This window comes from Miniopterus schreibersii (genome assembly GCF_964146895.1).
Source record: "Miniopterus schreibersii genome assembly, chromosome: 4".
Classification (NCBI taxonomy): Eukaryota; Metazoa; Chordata; class Mammalia; order Chiroptera; family Miniopteridae; genus Miniopterus; species Miniopterus schreibersii.
The window spans coordinates 40,770,675-40,788,492 of record NC_138105.1 but is presented as its reverse complement, the minus strand read 5'-3'; the positions used below and the strand labels follow the sequence as shown (position 1 = coordinate 40,788,492).

General features: G+C 36.5%; 1 protein-coding gene across 4 annotated transcripts in view; it reads right to left on the bottom strand.

Annotated features, from left to right (window-relative positions):
• Positions 1–4,978: 4,978 nt before the first annotated feature.
• GAB1 (GRB2 associated binding protein 1) overlaps positions 4,979–17,818 on the bottom strand; it is a 119,934-nt gene continuing 107,094 nt past the window's right edge. For 2 of the 4 annotated variants that reach the window (XM_081135329.1, XM_081135330.1), the window contains 5 exons: positions 17,692–17,781; positions 15,898–15,991; positions 14,702–14,825; positions 12,503–12,625; positions 4,979–9,232 (listed from right to left, as the gene is read on the bottom strand). In XM_081135329.1, coding sequence (XP_080991455.1) covers positions 9,074–9,232; positions 12,503–12,625; positions 14,702–14,825; positions 15,898–15,991; positions 17,692–17,781 — 590 coding nt within the window. In that variant the 3' untranslated portion in view covers positions 4,979–9,073. The remainder of the gene's footprint in view (positions 9,233–12,502; positions 12,626–14,701; positions 14,826–15,897; positions 15,992–17,691; positions 17,782–17,818) is intronic. The other 2 variants (XM_081135331.1, XM_081135332.1) reach the window with 1 other exon arrangement.

Sequence of the window (17,818 nt, the reverse complement as noted above, 5' to 3'; positions counted from 1 at the left end):
CTCTTTAGACTCTTGTTCTAGAGCATTCCAGCCCCTCTAGTAATTTTAAACAAAGAGGAATTTAATATAGAGAATTAAGGAATTTGCAATCATTGATGGGTGTGAAGGACCTTTAGGAGCGATTCTCAGAACAATGCCACAGAACTGAACTGCCAGGCACGGGACCAATGAGAAATCCAGGTCCGGAAACCACCACGCCAGTGGCTGAATCCAGGGTCATGCGCTCACAGCAACATGAGGGTGCAGAGGATGCCCCCCATTTCTCAGTGCTCGGCTCTGCCTTTGTGGTGGCTGGCCTGGAGGTGCTCCCAGGGATCCCTCCGGTTTTTCGTGCCCTTGTAAGTCTGCTTCCACAGTGAGTCGGGAGTGGGCTGCAGGACCCACTGGAGTGCAGCGGAGATGAGCGTGTGGCTTCTAAGCCCGGGTCATAAGAGCCACTGAAGCCTCTGCCGGGCCTCTGGGGACACTAGCTCTGGGGGAAGCCAGACGCCACGCCCTGAGGATACTCAAGCAGCTCTGTGAAGAAACCCACCTGGAGAGGGACACAGGCCTCCTGCCGGGTGAACGGGCCACCGTGGGAACAGGGCCTTCAGCCCCAAGAGGACTACGGCGTTGGCTGGTTTGACTGTCATTTCATTAGAGAGCTGCCCACCAAGACGCTCCTAAATTTCTGACCATGGCAACTATGAGAATAGATGACCTTTTTTTAAGCTGCTGTGTTTTGGTTTGTCACATAGATAGCATTAGAAACATTACATACAGTATTTACAACCTTCCACCCAATACACAGCTCTCCATATTCTGCCTTCTCCTCTTTTTTACACTCATAAAACAACTAAACTAATGGCAAACTAGTAGATTAAATTGTTCATATTGTTCTCTTTTTGGGTGTCTTCCTTTTTCCTTCTTCCCTATCCTCCAAAGTCCAGCTCAATCTCCATGAAGCGATTTATTTAATTAATTAATTAATTATTTTTCAATTAGTTTACTTTCAGTATGATTCTATATTAATTTCAAGTGTACAGCATAATAGTGAGACAATCATATACTTTATGAAGCGTTTTTCCGGTACACAGTAAAGTGTCCGATATTTACAGTACCCACCCGACACAATACACAGTTGTCGCAAGATTACTGGCCACCTTCCCCATGCTGTACTTTACATCCCTGTGACTATTTTCTCACTACCAATTAGTATCTGTAAAGTGTTTCTTCACTATGATACTTTGACAGTCTTTCCTTTGGTAGTTTGTGGCTGGTATGTCACAAGTAATTATTTACTGTCCCATATCATTTATTATTTCACACATATTATTTGCAAAAATAAAGATGATGTAGGTTTCTTCTGGGTTTCTCATAGCCCCTACCACAGTGCCACACATGTAGCAGCTACTCGAGTGGAATGACTTCATTTTTAATAGGCCATCACCCACTCGAATAAAAACCTGAGACAACAATACTTTCTTCTTAGTCTGAATTCTAGAATTATTGTTTTGTCTAAGGATTGAAATAACCTCCAGACTCATTGTTTTTACAAAGTTGATTTAAAAATAGTTTTAGAGGTATATGTGTGTTTTACATACAAAAGGAAAATTTAAAGCAGGAGTAATTAAATAACACAACCCAAGTGGTAGCAAATGAAATTCTGTCCTTAATAGAATATTGTGCCCCACAGAGAAAGAATCCAATAAACGTTCTGTTCCTCTTAGCATACTGTTTCCCTCCTTGGAGATGCTAATTTAATGGTTCCTGAAAGACAAAGAAGTTATGACCACCAGCAGCAGAAACATGTTTTTCACTGTTGGTATATGGCTTCAGAAATTCATCTACACTTTAAGAAGAAATTATTGGCATAGAGACTGCCAAGTTATTTCATATTAAACCTCAACGCCATTGCTTGGTACATGTGTAAGAGGCACTCAGATTAATGAATTAATACCTGTATCGGTCCGGGTTCTCCAAACAGGCCAATAGGATTGATTGATCCCTCCATCCCTCCATCCACCCATCCATCCACTGAAGAGGTTTATTGTAAGGAATTGGCCTGAACAATTGTGAGGGCTGGAAAGTCTGAACTTTGTAGGGCAGTCCAGAAGGTTTGAAATTCAGGTGGGATTCTACATTACAGTCTTGAGGCAGAATTCTTCTGCGGGAAACCTGTTTTTGCTCTTAAGGCCTTCAACCGATTGGATGAGGCCTCTCCACATTATGGAGGATGACCTGCTTTACTTAAAGTAATCTAATCATGAATGTTAATCATATCTACAAATATCTCCATAGCAACATCTAGACCAGTGTCTGAACAAACACAGGCACTAGGGCCTGGCCAAGTGGACAGACATATTAACATCACAATACCATATTTGAGAGTGTGAGGAGATTTGATTTTTTTTTTTTTTGTATCACTATGCATCCCACATGTTGAGTATTCAAAATATTCTGAGCACCATTTACCAAAAAATCAGAGACATATTATGCTGAGAGTTAATCACCAATATAACCATTAGTAATACAATTCTGTCTGATGAAGTATATAGAAACACATCTTAGAAACTTACCTTCCTATAAGTGTTCATGTATTTTATTAAGAAAATATCATTTTTTTGTAATCTTAGGACAGGGAATCTAAGGGAGGACTGTTACCCTTCACAACAGTGAATAAAATGCCTCCCATCACTGACTTGGTTTTTTAAAAAAATATATATTTTATTGATTTGAGAGAAAGGGAGAGGGAGAGAGAGACAGAAACATCAATGATGAGAGAGTCACTGGTTGGCTGCCTCCTGCAGGCCCCCTGCTCCCCATCCCAAAACCCAGGCATGGGCCCTGACTGGGAATTGAACCGAGTTCTGGATCACAGGTCGATGCTCAACTGCTAAGCTACACTGGCCAGGCCTGACTTGGCTTTTAACTATGCAATAACACATTCACAAAATTTCCAAGTTACTCTCCAGAAACTCCAACAAAACTGTCATTCAAAAAGTGTTTATCAGAGAGACTTTTCCCAAAGAAGTTATATGCAAATATCCAGAAGTTTCACCATTTATAAGGTGACAGAAAGACAGATGAGGAGGGAATGACCTCAAAGGTAACCTCGCCCACCCCAAACTCCCCAAAATGATTCAATGAGAGAGTTAAAATGCTGGGCCGAGTAGGCCAAAAGACTGTCTTAGAGTAATTCTTGGGGTTTATGAAATACTGGAGATGTCTGAAAACTCTCATGGAAATAAAAAAGCTCAGCCATTTATTTCCCAAGTCATGTTTTATGTATAAAATTTATTTTCTAAGTTGCAAGCAGATCCTTATTTATTGGCCTGTTACTCAACAAAAGGCTGGCAGCACTGAACAGATGAAAAAAAAACAAAGATGTATGCATGTGGCAACAGTGTCAGAGGCTTTTCCTATTTAGAGAGTGACTACTGTATTTTAATAAGACTTCATGAGATCTTTCTTACAGAAAATGAGTGGCCCTATAGAAGTAGGACTGGAAAGCATAGTTAGTGGCAGAACTGGATTTTTGATTTAGATAAATACTCTAAGGAAAGGTCGAAAATATATATGTTCTTATTGGTTCACAATCTCTATATCCAATTGGACTACTTAAGGTCTTTTTTAAAAATTTATCTTTATTGTTCAAAGTATTATAGATGTCCTTTTTTTCCCCATTGACTGCCTCCACCCCACCCCCAGGACTTCCCCATACCAATGTTTGTGTCCACAGTTATGCATATAAGTTCTTTGATTAATCTCACCCCACCCACTCCCCCACCCGTGTTCCCTCTGAGATGCATCAGTCTGTTCCATGCTTCTATGTCTCTGGATCTATTTTGTTCATCAGTTTATTTTGTTCATTATATTCCACATATGAGTGAGATCATGTGGTACTTGTCCTTCTCTGACTGGCTTATTTCACTTAGCATAATACTCTCCAGGTCCATCCACACTGTCCCAAAGGGAAAAAGATCCTTTTTTACAGCTGCATAGTATTCCATGGTGTAAATGTCCCAGCTTTTTTACCCACTCATCTACTGATGGGCACTTGGGCTGTTTCCAGATCTTAGCTATTGTAAATTGCGCTGCTATGAACATAGGGGTGCATAAGTTCTTTGCGATTGGTGTTTCAGGTTTCTTAGGATATAGTCCTAGGAGTGGGATCACTGGGTCAAATGGCAAGTCAATTTTTAATCTTTTGAGGAACCTCCATACTGCTTTCCATAGTGGCTGCACCAGTCTGCATTCCCACCAGCAGTGTACTAGGGCTCCCCTTTCTCCACACCCTCGCCAGCACTTGTAGTTCGTTGATTTGTTGATGGAGCCATTCTGACAGGTGTGAGGTGATACCTCATTGTGGTTTTAATTTGCATCTCTCTGATGATTAGTGACTGTGAGCATTTTTTCATATGTCCTTGGCCATCTGTAAGTCCTCGTTGGAGAAGTGTCTATTTAAGTCCTTTGCCCATTTTTTAATTGGATTGTTTGTCTTCCTTTTGTTAAGTTGTATGAGTGAGTTCCTTATATATTTTGGATATTAACCCTTTATCAAATGTGTCATTGGCAAATATGTTCTCCCATATAGTGGGCTCCTTTTTTGTTTTGTTGATGGTTTCTTTTGCTGTGCACAAGGTTTTTATTTTATTTTCTCCTTTGTTTCTCTTGCCCTAAGAGATGTATTGGCAAACATATTGCTACGAGAGATGTCTGAGATTTTGCTGCCTAAGTTTTCTTCTAGGATTTTTATGGTTTCACATTTTATATTTAAGTCTTCTCCATTTTGAGTTTATTTTTGTGTATGGTGTAAGTTGGTGGTCTAGTTTCACTTTTTTGCATGTACCTGTCTAATTTTCCCAACACCATTTATTGAAGAGACTGTCTTTACTCCATTGCATATTCTTGCCTCCTTTGTCAAATATTAATTGAGTGCCATGGCTTGGGTCGATTTCTGGGTTCTCTGTGGACTATTTAAGGTCTTGAAACCAAATTGTTTAAAAAGTTTTATTTGGTAGCAGAAAATATCTACAGTTGGATCTTTACAAAAGAAGATATGCAAGAGGGGAGAAATAAATGTACATATAAGATTTTGCTGTTGAAATTTGGGACGACCATCAACAATTGATTTAGGTTACAAGAGCTCACACAAAGTTACGTCTTTTTACATAAAGGAAGCAGAAGCTAGGCTAAGTTCTTGACTAAATAGTTTGTTGAAACTCTTAATAGACATTATACTGAATCTAAAGAAAGATTAGTCTATGGAAGAGAAGACAAACTAAATTATTTCAAACTGTAGTACTATATCAACATATTTAGTCAGACTGAAACCAATTATCTCTACAACTTGACAACTGATTTTTCATCCCATCATGTCTATGACGTCTACCATATTCATTTACACCATGGCTTTTCATCTCAGTGTTCAGTATTTTAAATTACATGCAGATTTATATATATCAGATGCTACAGACAATAATTCTTATTTGGGGATGTACGTCTCTCTCTGGGTGTGTATCCACTTGATTTGGTCACATGTACAATCTCTGTCATGGACCTGATTGCTTATCTGACAATGGAGGACAAGACCTATCAGAACGGCCCAAAGGTAGGAGGCCTATGAAGGAGAGCCCTGCTGTTTCTAAAGACTTTGTATTCGTTCAAAATACTAATACCAGTACTTTTTAATGGGCCAAATAAAGAGGCACTAAGAGTGTTTGGGAGCATCTTAACAAAATATAAAAAATACAAATTTCACTCAATGGGAAAGCAAAAAACTTCCACTAGTGGGGGAAAAAACCACATTGGTGTTCCAGTTTCACTGCATTTATGACGACTGTGACCCCCATTAATTAAATATAAAGAGTCCAGAACAAATTCTGACTTAGGACCTTACTGTACAAGTATAGCAGTATTTCTCTATCAAATTAAATGTAGTCAGTGATTAAATACAATGCTACACACACACACACACACACACACACACACACACACACTCATAGTACCTTTATGGACCTCTCTACAATGCTCACAGTAGCTTATGTATGGACAAAAATAAAGATGACGGTGTAAAGCTGGAATGGAGATCAGAACCACCTTTCAGAGCTTACTAAGCGACACCGTCCGTGGGTTAAATAGCTTACATTATTCAAGTCTGAATCTTGATTTTGAAAACAGAACTGTGCTTTGGTATTCAAACCTTTATAAAATTTTACAGTTTTTCAAAATAAGGGATAAAAGGTAGACAACATCAAACATGTGGGAGAAAAAGACTTCTGACTTAACTGTCACATGATTAAACCAGTGGTTTTCAACCCAGGCCTGGCCAGAACCCAGCTTCCTGGAGGTGATCAGAGGTATTAAAAGGGGCATCAAATTTTCTTTTTATAAGTACATATTTTAAAAATGTAATAAAAATGCACATCCTAATCTGTTACATACCCCAAGTTTTCCGTACTGGAGACTACTTATGTATTAACTTCCACTACCAGGATAATTTATTTTGGTATCAACCTTGGAATACAACTCCAAGAACCTCCTGAGCTGTGTATTTGAAACCTATTATTTGCAATTACATATGTTTGTGTGAATTGAAATTTTCTTGACAATATGCAAATAAAACAAGGGATAGAAATAAACTGGCTGCTGAAGCTTTCACCAGCCATTAATAACCTCAATTTCATATCTGTGTTATTCAGAAATATTATTCTTAGTCATGGACTAAAATAAGTGAACATAAATGTGAACTTACAATACATTTATACTGATAAAATAAACTTTTCAGGCTTTCTGTATTGGGGTTTCACAAAATTTTATTTAAAAAAGATTCTAGTGCTAAAAAAAGTTCGGTAAATAGTGCTCTATAAGAAACTGTCTTTTCACTTGATTTGTTACAATGTTCGATGTCTGAAACAAGCTGCCTGACATTTCAATTCTTAAATTCCTCTGAACGTGGAAACATTTCTACATATTAAGAGTGTTGCAGGTCTTCAAAAATGGAAACTCACAATAAACAAGAAATTACACAAAAAAATTCGTAATTGTCTTAGGCTCTTCTGATAGGCAGCTTTAAATAAGATTTCTATTTTTGAATTAATATATTTATTGTTGTGTTTTAGTCTCAAAATATGTTCTTCCTCCATGTAACATAATTTTGTATCATCACACATCAAACTGCGTTGTGCGTTTTGAATGTTCAGGCACATTTTAATGACTTTAGATTTTATTTTGTGGTTTCATAAAAGAGCTTGTGCACGCCAAACTCAAACAATCTTTTTTTATTTAAAAATCCACCTCAAAATTCACTTCTGGGTTTTAGCCTCTGTTTTAAAAAGAAGCAAACATTTAAAAGCATCAAATGTTACTAGTCTACAATTCATCATCTTGTTATGGACATTTTTAGTTTGTGGATTGGGGAAATAACCCATTACATCAATTAGGCACAGTACTATGGCCGAGGGGCCAGAAATCAGGGCACATCTGTGTACTCAGGCAACATAGGTTTGAATGGAGGGGGTCATGCCTCAGCTGTGGGCACTCCAATCTCTGTGCCCCCTCTAAAAACTGTTAGTAGGTTCAAATCAATACATAAGAGATTGTATGTCATTTAGTTAAAAAACAAACAACTCTATCTGCTTTCTAAATTAAGTAGCAAAGCCAAGACATAATATAATTGTAGCCTCACTATAATTTGTGGTCTTGATATCCGTCCCAGGACCATGTTATAGGTGAGAAAGAATTATACGATTTCTCTGGTGGTTTCAGAAATCTGGTTGAAAGAGGTCCATGACTATAAGATTTCACATTATAGCAAGGCTCCAATATTTCTTGAACTGGGACAGTGAATATAAATCACAGTACAAAATCCTTAATTTTTTTTTACTAGAAAAGCAACAGGTGCTACATATGAGAATCACTTACATAACATCTATTTTTCTTTTTAAAAATGCAAGTATAAAATATTAATTGCATAGGGATTTAAATATAAGGCCAAGTAGAATATTAAGTAAAGTTAAAAAAAAAAAATCATAGAAAGGGCACTATGGTGTCAAAAGTTAGAATTTCATTCTTAGAGTAATAAATCTGAATTACTGTCTAATTAAAAAAAAATCACAGTATGTTGCTATAACTAACAGTGAATGTCAACTGCGTCACTAACTCCAAATTGGAAATCAAACATTAGGACTAACAAGAAACAAAGCTCACTGTCTAAACCTGATCAGTGTATTAGCACATCAGTGCCTGGTACGTACCTGATTAGTCATATAAACTACGATTTGCAAATAATACAAAGTTTAATACATGTTAACAAGTGTGAGGGCAAATCATCACCTCATGCCATCAGTGATCTATAGGCTTACTTGGTAATGTAATTATTCAGTCTTTCTGAGGTACAAGATCCCACCCGGCAGAATCTTCACTCAATGAACTAAGAACACTGTAATTAACAAAATACAATAAAGTTCTACCACTGAGAACTAACTGTACACGAACCAGAGAACTAGGTCCTAATCCCAGTACACATATTATCCTTAGCATTCTAGAAGGCAGTGAAGGATGAGTCCAACTATACTCTGTAGTTTAATGATCACCACCCGCGGTTTCAGGTAGAAAGGTAAACTGTGAATCTACTTCTCATTGTAATGTTACACTGAAGTTTAAAAGAGCAATTTACAAATCTAAAAGTAGCTTAGTTAACTCAGTATTGTTATCTATAGTAGTGTGAGGAAAAACAAACACTTCCCAAAGGAATTATGTTAAGGTTCATTTTTGAATACCCCAACAATGTTTTAAATGAAAAAGTGCATAAATACAGTAATACTACAAGTGTGTTAACTATGGAATCAATTTTTTTCTGGGAGCTAAACAATACTATTTTCCCACATTATTTACAGATTATGAATTGTTCAGATACCACAAAGCACCATTGACAGTGTAAATTGCTTGATTATGTCTGAAAGGTCCTTTGACTTCAACTCTACTCAGTTGAGGATCTACCTAGAGTAGAAGTGTCAAGTCATCTTCAGTCAAATAGGACTTATCTTTACAATTCAGTTCTCTTTTGTTCAGACACAGCAGAGCAATATTTTCATTTCACACTCTTGGGCGGCGTTTCGGATTCTGTGGACTGTCTTCCGTCTGTCCAAGCTTCTCGGGTGCTCTTCAGAGCTAGGGTCTTCTGTTGGTCAACCACAACATAATCCACTCTCTCATCTGCCACACTGCTTCCCGAGCCACTGCTCTTTTGCTAGAAAAAGCAAATTAAAAAAACCTCATAAATTTCCACATAGAAGAGAATGTTTCTGAGTGAAATTCAGTGTTAAAAAAACAGATACACATGCAATGAAGAATTCGTGAAATTCTATTTGGTCACAAAAAAATAACATTACCTTGATTTAACAATGTTGTCTCTCTCCTAATTGCACACTATTTTTCTTTAAATTTAAAATTAACATATATAATAAGAATTCAAACTAATGCTCCCCATCACAGATGAAATTCTTATAAAGTAGGGACAGCAGACACCTGGTTCATCTTAAGATACACAACTTGCTTCTCCCTTTAGCCTTTAGCTTAAGCCTAACCTTTTCTTTTTTTTTTTTTATTAATCCTCACCTGAAGATATTTTTTCCACTGATTTTTTTAGAGAGAGTGGAAGGGAGGGAGGGAAAGGGGAGAGAGAGAGAGAGAGAAATATCGATGTAAGAGAGACACATTGTTTGGTTGCCTCCTGCAAGTGTCCTGACCAGGGCTGGGATTGAACCTGCAACCCAGGTATGTGCCCTTGACCAGGGATAAAACCCGAGACCTTTCGGTTCAAGGGCCGACACTCTAACCACTTAGCAACACCGTCCAGGGCAAGCTTAACTTGTTCAAGTCCTGAGAACATTTGTCAGTGCTTAGTTTCAGAGCTAAAAAATGTTTTTTGAAAAGCAGTATTTCAGGAATGGCAAATTACATAGGCCGATGGGCTGGCCCTCTTATTCCTAAAATACAATTAAATACTAGCTAACTTAAAACAAAAAATTCTTAATGCATTGTTGGGCTCACTAGAGAAGAAGGAAAATGCCCAAGGTGTGAGGGAAGCAGAGGGAGCAGAGAGTTGCCAAATGGTAAAGACAATGCTGTCTTCACGATTAATGTCAGTCTGAGCAAGGTACTCAGGAGGCCCTGGGTGGGAGGCCACGCTGAACCAGGGCTATTCTGTTAAGCTACGGAGCCTCTGACGTGGTCCCAGCATGGGAGCACCACCTGTTTCCTAGCAGAGGCCAATGCAGGATTCCCACAGCCAGCCTCAGCAAAATGAATGAACAATAAAATGTATAAAACACGAGGAAACCGTTAAAAGTGCAAGTTAGTGCCTGGCCGGGCGTGGCTCAGCAGTTGAGCATCGACCTAGGATCTAGGCAATAGCAGTTCGATTCCTCGTGGGGGCACATGCCCGGGCTGTGGGCTCAATTCCCAGAAGGGGGCGTGCAGGAGGCAGCCGATCAATGACTCTCATCACTGATGATTCTATCTCTCTCTCTCCCTCTCCTTCCCTCTCTCTGAAATCAATAAAGATATATTTAAAAAAGAACGGACTTATTAAAAAAAAAAAAGAGTGCGAGTTAGCAAAACCAAGCACAGATTCAGACCTTGTCCAAGGACTTCAGCTATTAAAATTATTGCATAAACAGTATAAAATATATATGTATAAAATGCTCAAAGGAATTTAAAAACAAGAGAAAATAAAAGGAATAAAATAAGAAAGGAATAAGAAGGTACTCAAATCAGCTAAGCATGTCTGAAAAATAAAACCCAAGCAGAACTTCATTTTAGAAATAAAAAAATAAAATAATTGAAATTAAAATTACACAAGTGGATTAAACAGAAGAGTTGAGAATTCGTGTACTAGGTGAAAGACCTAAAGATATTATCCAAGTAATCACAAATAGACAATAAAAGAAAATATGAAAGAACAGTAAGAGGTACAAAAAATAGAATGAGAAGTTCTAACTAATGTCTAATCATCAAAAACCTCAAAGAGGAGAATAAAAAGAATGGTGGAACCCTAGCTGTTTGCTCAGTGGTTAGAGCATCAGCCTACACACTGAAGGGTCCCAGGTTTAATTCCAGCCAAGGGCATGTGCTGTACCTCTCAGCTGCAGGCTCGATCCCCAGCCCCAGTCAGGGCATGCGCAGGAGGCAACCAGCCCATGTGTCTCTCTCACATCAGTGTCTATCTGTCTGTCTGTCTGTCTTTCTCTCTCTCTCCTTTCCTCTCTCTGTGAAAAGCAATGGAAAAAATATCCTCAGGCAAGGATTAAAAAAAAAGATTGGTGGAAAAGCAATATCTATAGATAACGGCTGAAACTTTTCCAGAATTGGTAAAAAAAAAAAAAAGAAAAGAAAAAAAGACAGTATAACTTCTACCAAGCAAGATAAATAAAAAGAAATCTATGTCTAGGTGTCTAGACACACTGTAGTAAACCTGCAGAATATCAAAGATATAGAAAAGAGCATACCATCAGCCAGAAAGAAAAGACAGATTACCTACAATGAAACTGCAATTACATACACAGCATACTTTCCAGCAGGAACAATGGAAGCCAGATGATAGTGAATAGTATCTTCTACTTATCGAGAGAAACTTACTGTCAATCAAGAATTGTGGAAAAAACAAACAAACAAACAAACAAACCATCTTTTTCAAGGATGAAGGCAAAATAAAGACATTTCCAGTTAAATGAAAACTGCAAGAATTTGCCACTAACATACCTCCACAAAAGGAACTTCTAAAGGATATATTTCAGGAGGAAGAAAAGTGGTTAGAGAAGGACAGCTGATGATACAAAAAGGAGTAATAAAAACAGACACTGGCAAACATGCAGGAAAATGTAAATAAACATTATCTATATAATAAGAATACTACTTCTACTGATGTCTAATTCATGGATTTAACAACAACAAAAAATAGCACAAAAGTCAGAAAGGGAGTAATTTGAGCTAACATTGGAAAGAGAGCAAAGACAATTAACTTTAGAATGTAAGTAAGTATTTTAATGGTAACCACTAAAAGAGCAGAAAGTGTGTAACTTTCAACCCATTAGAAAGAAAAAAATTAATTTTATTAGTCTCCATAACTTTGTTACTTGTGATTTATGAAACGGAATTAGGTAGTCGATTTTACTAAATTAAATTAAACATACTACTAAAATTCCCCAAAAGGAGATATGATTCTTTAGGTTTAAATTGTGAACTGCCCGGCTGGCATGGCTTAGTGGTTGAGCATCAACCTATGAACCAGGAGGTCATGATTTGATTCCTGGGCAGGGCACATGCCCAGGTTGTGGGCTCGATCTCCAGCAGGGGGCGTGCAAGAGGCAGCCGATCACTGACTCTCTAATCATTGATGTTTCTCTCTCTCTATCCTTTCCTGTCTCTGAAATCTATAAAAACATATTAAAAAAAAACAACACACCAAAACAATAAAATGTGAACTAATTGTATATTTACAGAATGAGGTTTCACTTACTTTACGTGGTGGTGTGGATTTCCCAGAATCTAAATCTAGATCGAGGTATTCCACTTGTTTGTCTCCTTTGGGCTTGATCATAGGGCTGCTTCCTCCATCAAGACTGCTACTGCCAAAAAGGTTCTGAAAGGGTAATACAACAAAGTCAATTGTCAAACATTCATGAGACATCCTGCTTTCTTACCTTGCTATCTACTAAAGCCTAAATATTTATTTTAAGAGGACATAGCTTCAAAAATGTCTGCTTAGAAAATTAAATAACCTTTTAGGATTGGGGGGAAAATAAGTAATGTCTAAAAAACTGATCAAAATTTAGCTTAGAATAAACTAAAAATAGTTTCAAAAGTGAAACTTGGTTCAAACCAAGACTGGAATGTCAAGCTACCATTAGTTTTGATAGATCAACCTGAATATTATTAAAATGATATATGTATTCAATTACATTTTTACACTACAGGGTCCTTATACCCCTTTGCTTTCAAATTAAATGTTTTTAAAAGTTCTATATTTTATTTAAAGGCTTTCACACTGAAATTAGTTTAGAATAAGTATGCTAACTAAAGCCTATGAATAATGACTCTGTTGGCAAACAGTATTTTATTTCAACCATCTGGAATTTTTACCACTTTATTTCCTCTGCCTTCTCTTGGCCTTATCTCTTCCTAATAGGATTTGTATAATAGTAGGACTAGTCTCTAAGAAAAGATAAAGAAAAAAGGAAGATAGTGGACAGTAATTTTTGCTGAGGTTAAACAGAGTAAACTGGGATTCAGGGCAAAGACAATTGCTAAAAAAATACAGTTTATCCCCTTATTTGTAAGCAGGGCTGCTGACGGCCCATGAGCAACGTTTCTGTGAATTAGAAAAAGGGGCTCCTTTCTGTGGGGTGACACAGCTCTGTGCCGGGGCCTGCGCCTGGTGAACAGGACATGGTGTGGATTCCACGTACTCATGAATGCAGCCTGCTGTACACATACACCCTGGAGGCAGGATGGTTATGCAGTAATCAGTCTGTACCACCGAATGGGATGGCCCCATTTGCAGGAACAGATTTTTAAACCAAATTTATCAACTACTTCTAATAAAACATTGCAAAATATTGACAATAATATGTAGGGCACACAAAAAATAAGCAAGTTTTGGTATTTAAGTAGTACAAATAGCCATTTCCCTCCTGCCTATTTTTCTAATTCATAAAGAAACTGATTTTTTCCTCTAAATGACTCGATGTTTCATTCTCACACAAAAAAATCAAGCAGGACTGTGTGTGTGTGTGTGTGTGTGTGTGTGTGTGTGTGTGTGAAAATTTTTTTGTATTCAAATGTGACCAATGAAAGAACCGATTCCTGGAATTTCCCTAATTGGAAACACCTAGAATTCACAGTATCACAAGGCTATGAAAGGAACCCATGAGTTCATATAATGTACACATTTAATTTCAATAAGTTGTTCCTAAAGAGAATTTCTCAGAATTGCTAGTTAAACTGTTTTCTAATTATTACTGGAACTGGAAATTTTTTCATCTCCAAGTATTGTTAAAATTTATGTCCCTACAGGGAAGTCTATTTGCTCCTGATCTAATCTCAACTGGAACAGCCTGTCACTGTGTTCTAGCCTTTAACCCAGTGTTTTCTCAAAACAGTTTAGAAAAACTCTAAGATTCTAGGAGTTATTATGAGCATTCTGCAAATTAAAAAATAACATAAAATAAAAACAACAGTAGTGTTTTTTCTAAAATTCTTTTAAAAATATGTAAAATTCTTGAACATATTTTTGTTGTTATTGTTATTTAAGAATATTTGTCTTTAGTAATGATGCACCGTCATTCGACTTTCAGGAGTCACATGAAGGGTTCAATTTGAAAACACCTGGCTTTAGATCTTTGTATAAATCAATAGGCAGCATCCAGTAGAAGGTATTTTCTTGGTAAATAGGTAGTTTCAAAAGTAAAGTACTCTTAAAAAAACTACAACTGGAAACTTTTATAATTTTTAACAAATTCTATATCTACTTTTTAGATATTAATATGACACTTTGACCCTCTATTGTTTTTAGGTTTTACCACATAATTAAAAAAAAAAAAAAAGCATTAAAAAAAGTTGTCTTTTATCCCTTTTCCTTAAGTATTAAGAAAGATAAAAGGATGAGACTGACAGGCTGGGAGAAAGAAGAGAGAAGCTAAATGAAGACTTTACATACCGAGTCTTCGCCAGGTAGGTTTGGGTTCATGGGGACATAATTCTCTTCACTGTCGTGGGAGTCGCTGCTTGAGGTTGTGCTATGCACTGAATCCGGTCGGGGAGACATGGGAAACCTGGAAGAGCTAATTACAGAAATTGTTATTACAAACATAAACCTCGACAAAATTTCTAAAATCACTTCCAAAATAAAAATGAGTGACAGTTTACATTCTTTCAGAGATATCCACTTAATTTGACAATCACCTATTGTATACACATTTATTATAATACGACTTATTGCACACATTCAAACATACAACCAATACTTACAGCTATATTGCAAATGTATATTTTTTGGGGCATCAAAATTACCTTTGTAGAACAAAGAAAAAGTATTGCTAGTGATTTGGAGGATAGGTGGAAAGTCAGAGATATAAAGATTTAAGAATTCCGATTGAAAATAACTAAACGTATATATGAAACATGAATACATATTCAACACAGGTTGGTAACTTCCTATATTCATTTCCCTATATACACTTAAATAAATCTTAATTAAATAATTCCCACAAGAAACTACCATATTTTCCAGATCAGTCGTTCTTAGAAATTCCTCGCCTCATGAACCCTTTACACTCTTAAAAACTATTGAGAATGCCAAGGAACTTTTGTTTATAGGGGTTCAATCTACTGATATTTACCACATTACAAATAGAAAAAAATTTTAAACATAGGAGTACACAAATTGCCCAGCAGGTGTGGCTCAGTGGTTGAGCATCAACCTCTAAACCTGGAGGTCCCGGTTCAATTCCCGGTCGGGGCACATGCCCGGGTTGTGGGCTCAATTCCCTGTAGGGGGCGTGCAAGAGGCAGCTGATCGATTATTCTCTCTCATCATTGATGTTTGTATCTCTCTCTCCCTCTCCCTTCCTCTCTGAAATCAATAAAAGCATTCAAAAAAAAAAAAAAAAAAAGAATACACAAATATACAATTCTATTAGTTGTCACACAATATCATCAAATATGTAACCTCTGGAAAATTCCACTCATGAGAGAAGAGAGGAAAATGCAAATGACATCTTAGTGTTTTAATGAAAATAGTTTTGATGTCACAGAACGCCCAAAAGAGGGGCTTCCCAGACCATCCTTTGGAAACCACTGTTCTAGGTATTTTCATTACAATGAACAACCAAGCATATTTTAAACAGGACTTACTCTCGAGCAAAACTTCTAGTGATGGGAGATCTAACTGGGGCTTGTAATTCTTCCCATTCTGGCAAAGGTTTTATTTCTAAAGGTGCTGGCTTGGCTGAAATAAAGGAGAGAAAAAGAGATTTTAGTATACAGAAATTTGGAAAACAAAATCAGAACTTCTCCCTCTGTATTTGTATGTTAAAAACAAGAGTACACCTAAGACCAGCTAGTTTCACAGATGAAAGAAGGTTCGTGGACATTGTGTGATTTGCCCAAGATTACACAGCTAAACAATTAGTGACAAAAAGTTAATCAGATAGTGGTTCACGGTTGTTAACTAAAAGCCTAAAGCTCTATTACATGTTGCGTCTTAATTTAAGTAAATATTTTATGAAGAGAAACTAAATGAGAAGAGAGTAACGTGATACAGTTCCTTTACAGTTACTTGATTTATACTTTTCACAATTTCCTTATTTTATTTTTACCAAATTTTATCCTTAAATATGGAGACTTAATCTATGTAAAAACGTTCCGATTCTTCAATATTGAAGCATCAGTCATATACAACTCTACATATAAAATAATGTATTAAAAAGTATTAAATACAAAACTTTGCTAAATACAAAAACAAACAAAATTAACGACCAAATCTTCTAAATCAATTCATGCTCAGTCTGGAAACAAATTTAAGAAGCAATAATTATATCTTTAGACTCAAACTCAGCTCTGAGAAAAGGCCACAATTGAACAATACCTCAAATTTTTAGCTTAATTTAACCAACAATATTCTTGATCAAGTTAAATAAAAATAAATGCTAATATTCCCATTAGTTTTACTTATAAGTGGTCTTTGCTTATTTACCTCACTATTGCAGTAGACAATAGCTGCTAGTACAAACCACAGAGCTCTCAGCCCTTAATATCAAGACTGAAACGTTTTTCAGAAACTAATGAAATGAGCAAAGAACTAAAACATTATTATTTGTTAATATTAATTATATTTTAGGAGACTATTTAAACATACTAGATAAGTATTTTAGTTACCTTTCATCCTGCCATTCTAAATAAAAAAGTTTCATTTTTCCAGGTTTCCCTCTAGTCTTTGTCTATATATACGTACTTTTAATCAACTATGTTATTATTACCATCAAACGATAAGATAGGTGGTCATTTTAAAGAGCTAGGTAGATTCACTGGGGCTTATAACGAAGTATTTTGTCAACTCAAATACAAAAAACTCAATGTGATTTTCTGAAGACTAGATTGATTTAAGTTCAAGTTCAAATAATTTTGCTCATCCATACACTTACAATGGACATGTACAGAATACTGTGCTGACTGAAAGGATTTCTTTAACTCTTATGTTTCACCTTTTTGAAACCCAAAGGTTAATAGCAGTTTAGCCGTCAAATTCTAAGTCATGGCATAAAACAATTAATCCATGGAAATAAGTCTGTATTCTATCTCAGAACAGAAAACATACATTATATATAAATACAGCAGACAACTGGAATTCACAAGCAGCTCACAAGCTTAAAGAGAACAGTGCATTGGTGTCTAAAGGGTTAAAAGAATGCAAAAGGACAAGACTGAATATCACAGATTATCAAATATTTAACATGCAGCTGTTAATGGCATAACGAGGAGACATTGTGTATTATGGGAAGCATTCATTAGAAATAACGTGCTGGGAAGCTTTATTTACAACAGCAGTTGGATTTAAGGCTCTTCTTTACTTTTAAAGGAAAAAAAAAAAAATCACAAAATAAGTCAATTCCCAGTGCCCCATCCAGCATGCGGTGCTAAAGTACATACCCTTTCTTCTTGCAGCAAAGTCACGTATGGTTTGTGAATCAGTTCGCTCTAAACCATGGGGTTTGGGTCTTAAAATTTTAGGACTTTGACCTAATTGGTAAAAAGAAGACTCTCTTTAATATGTTAT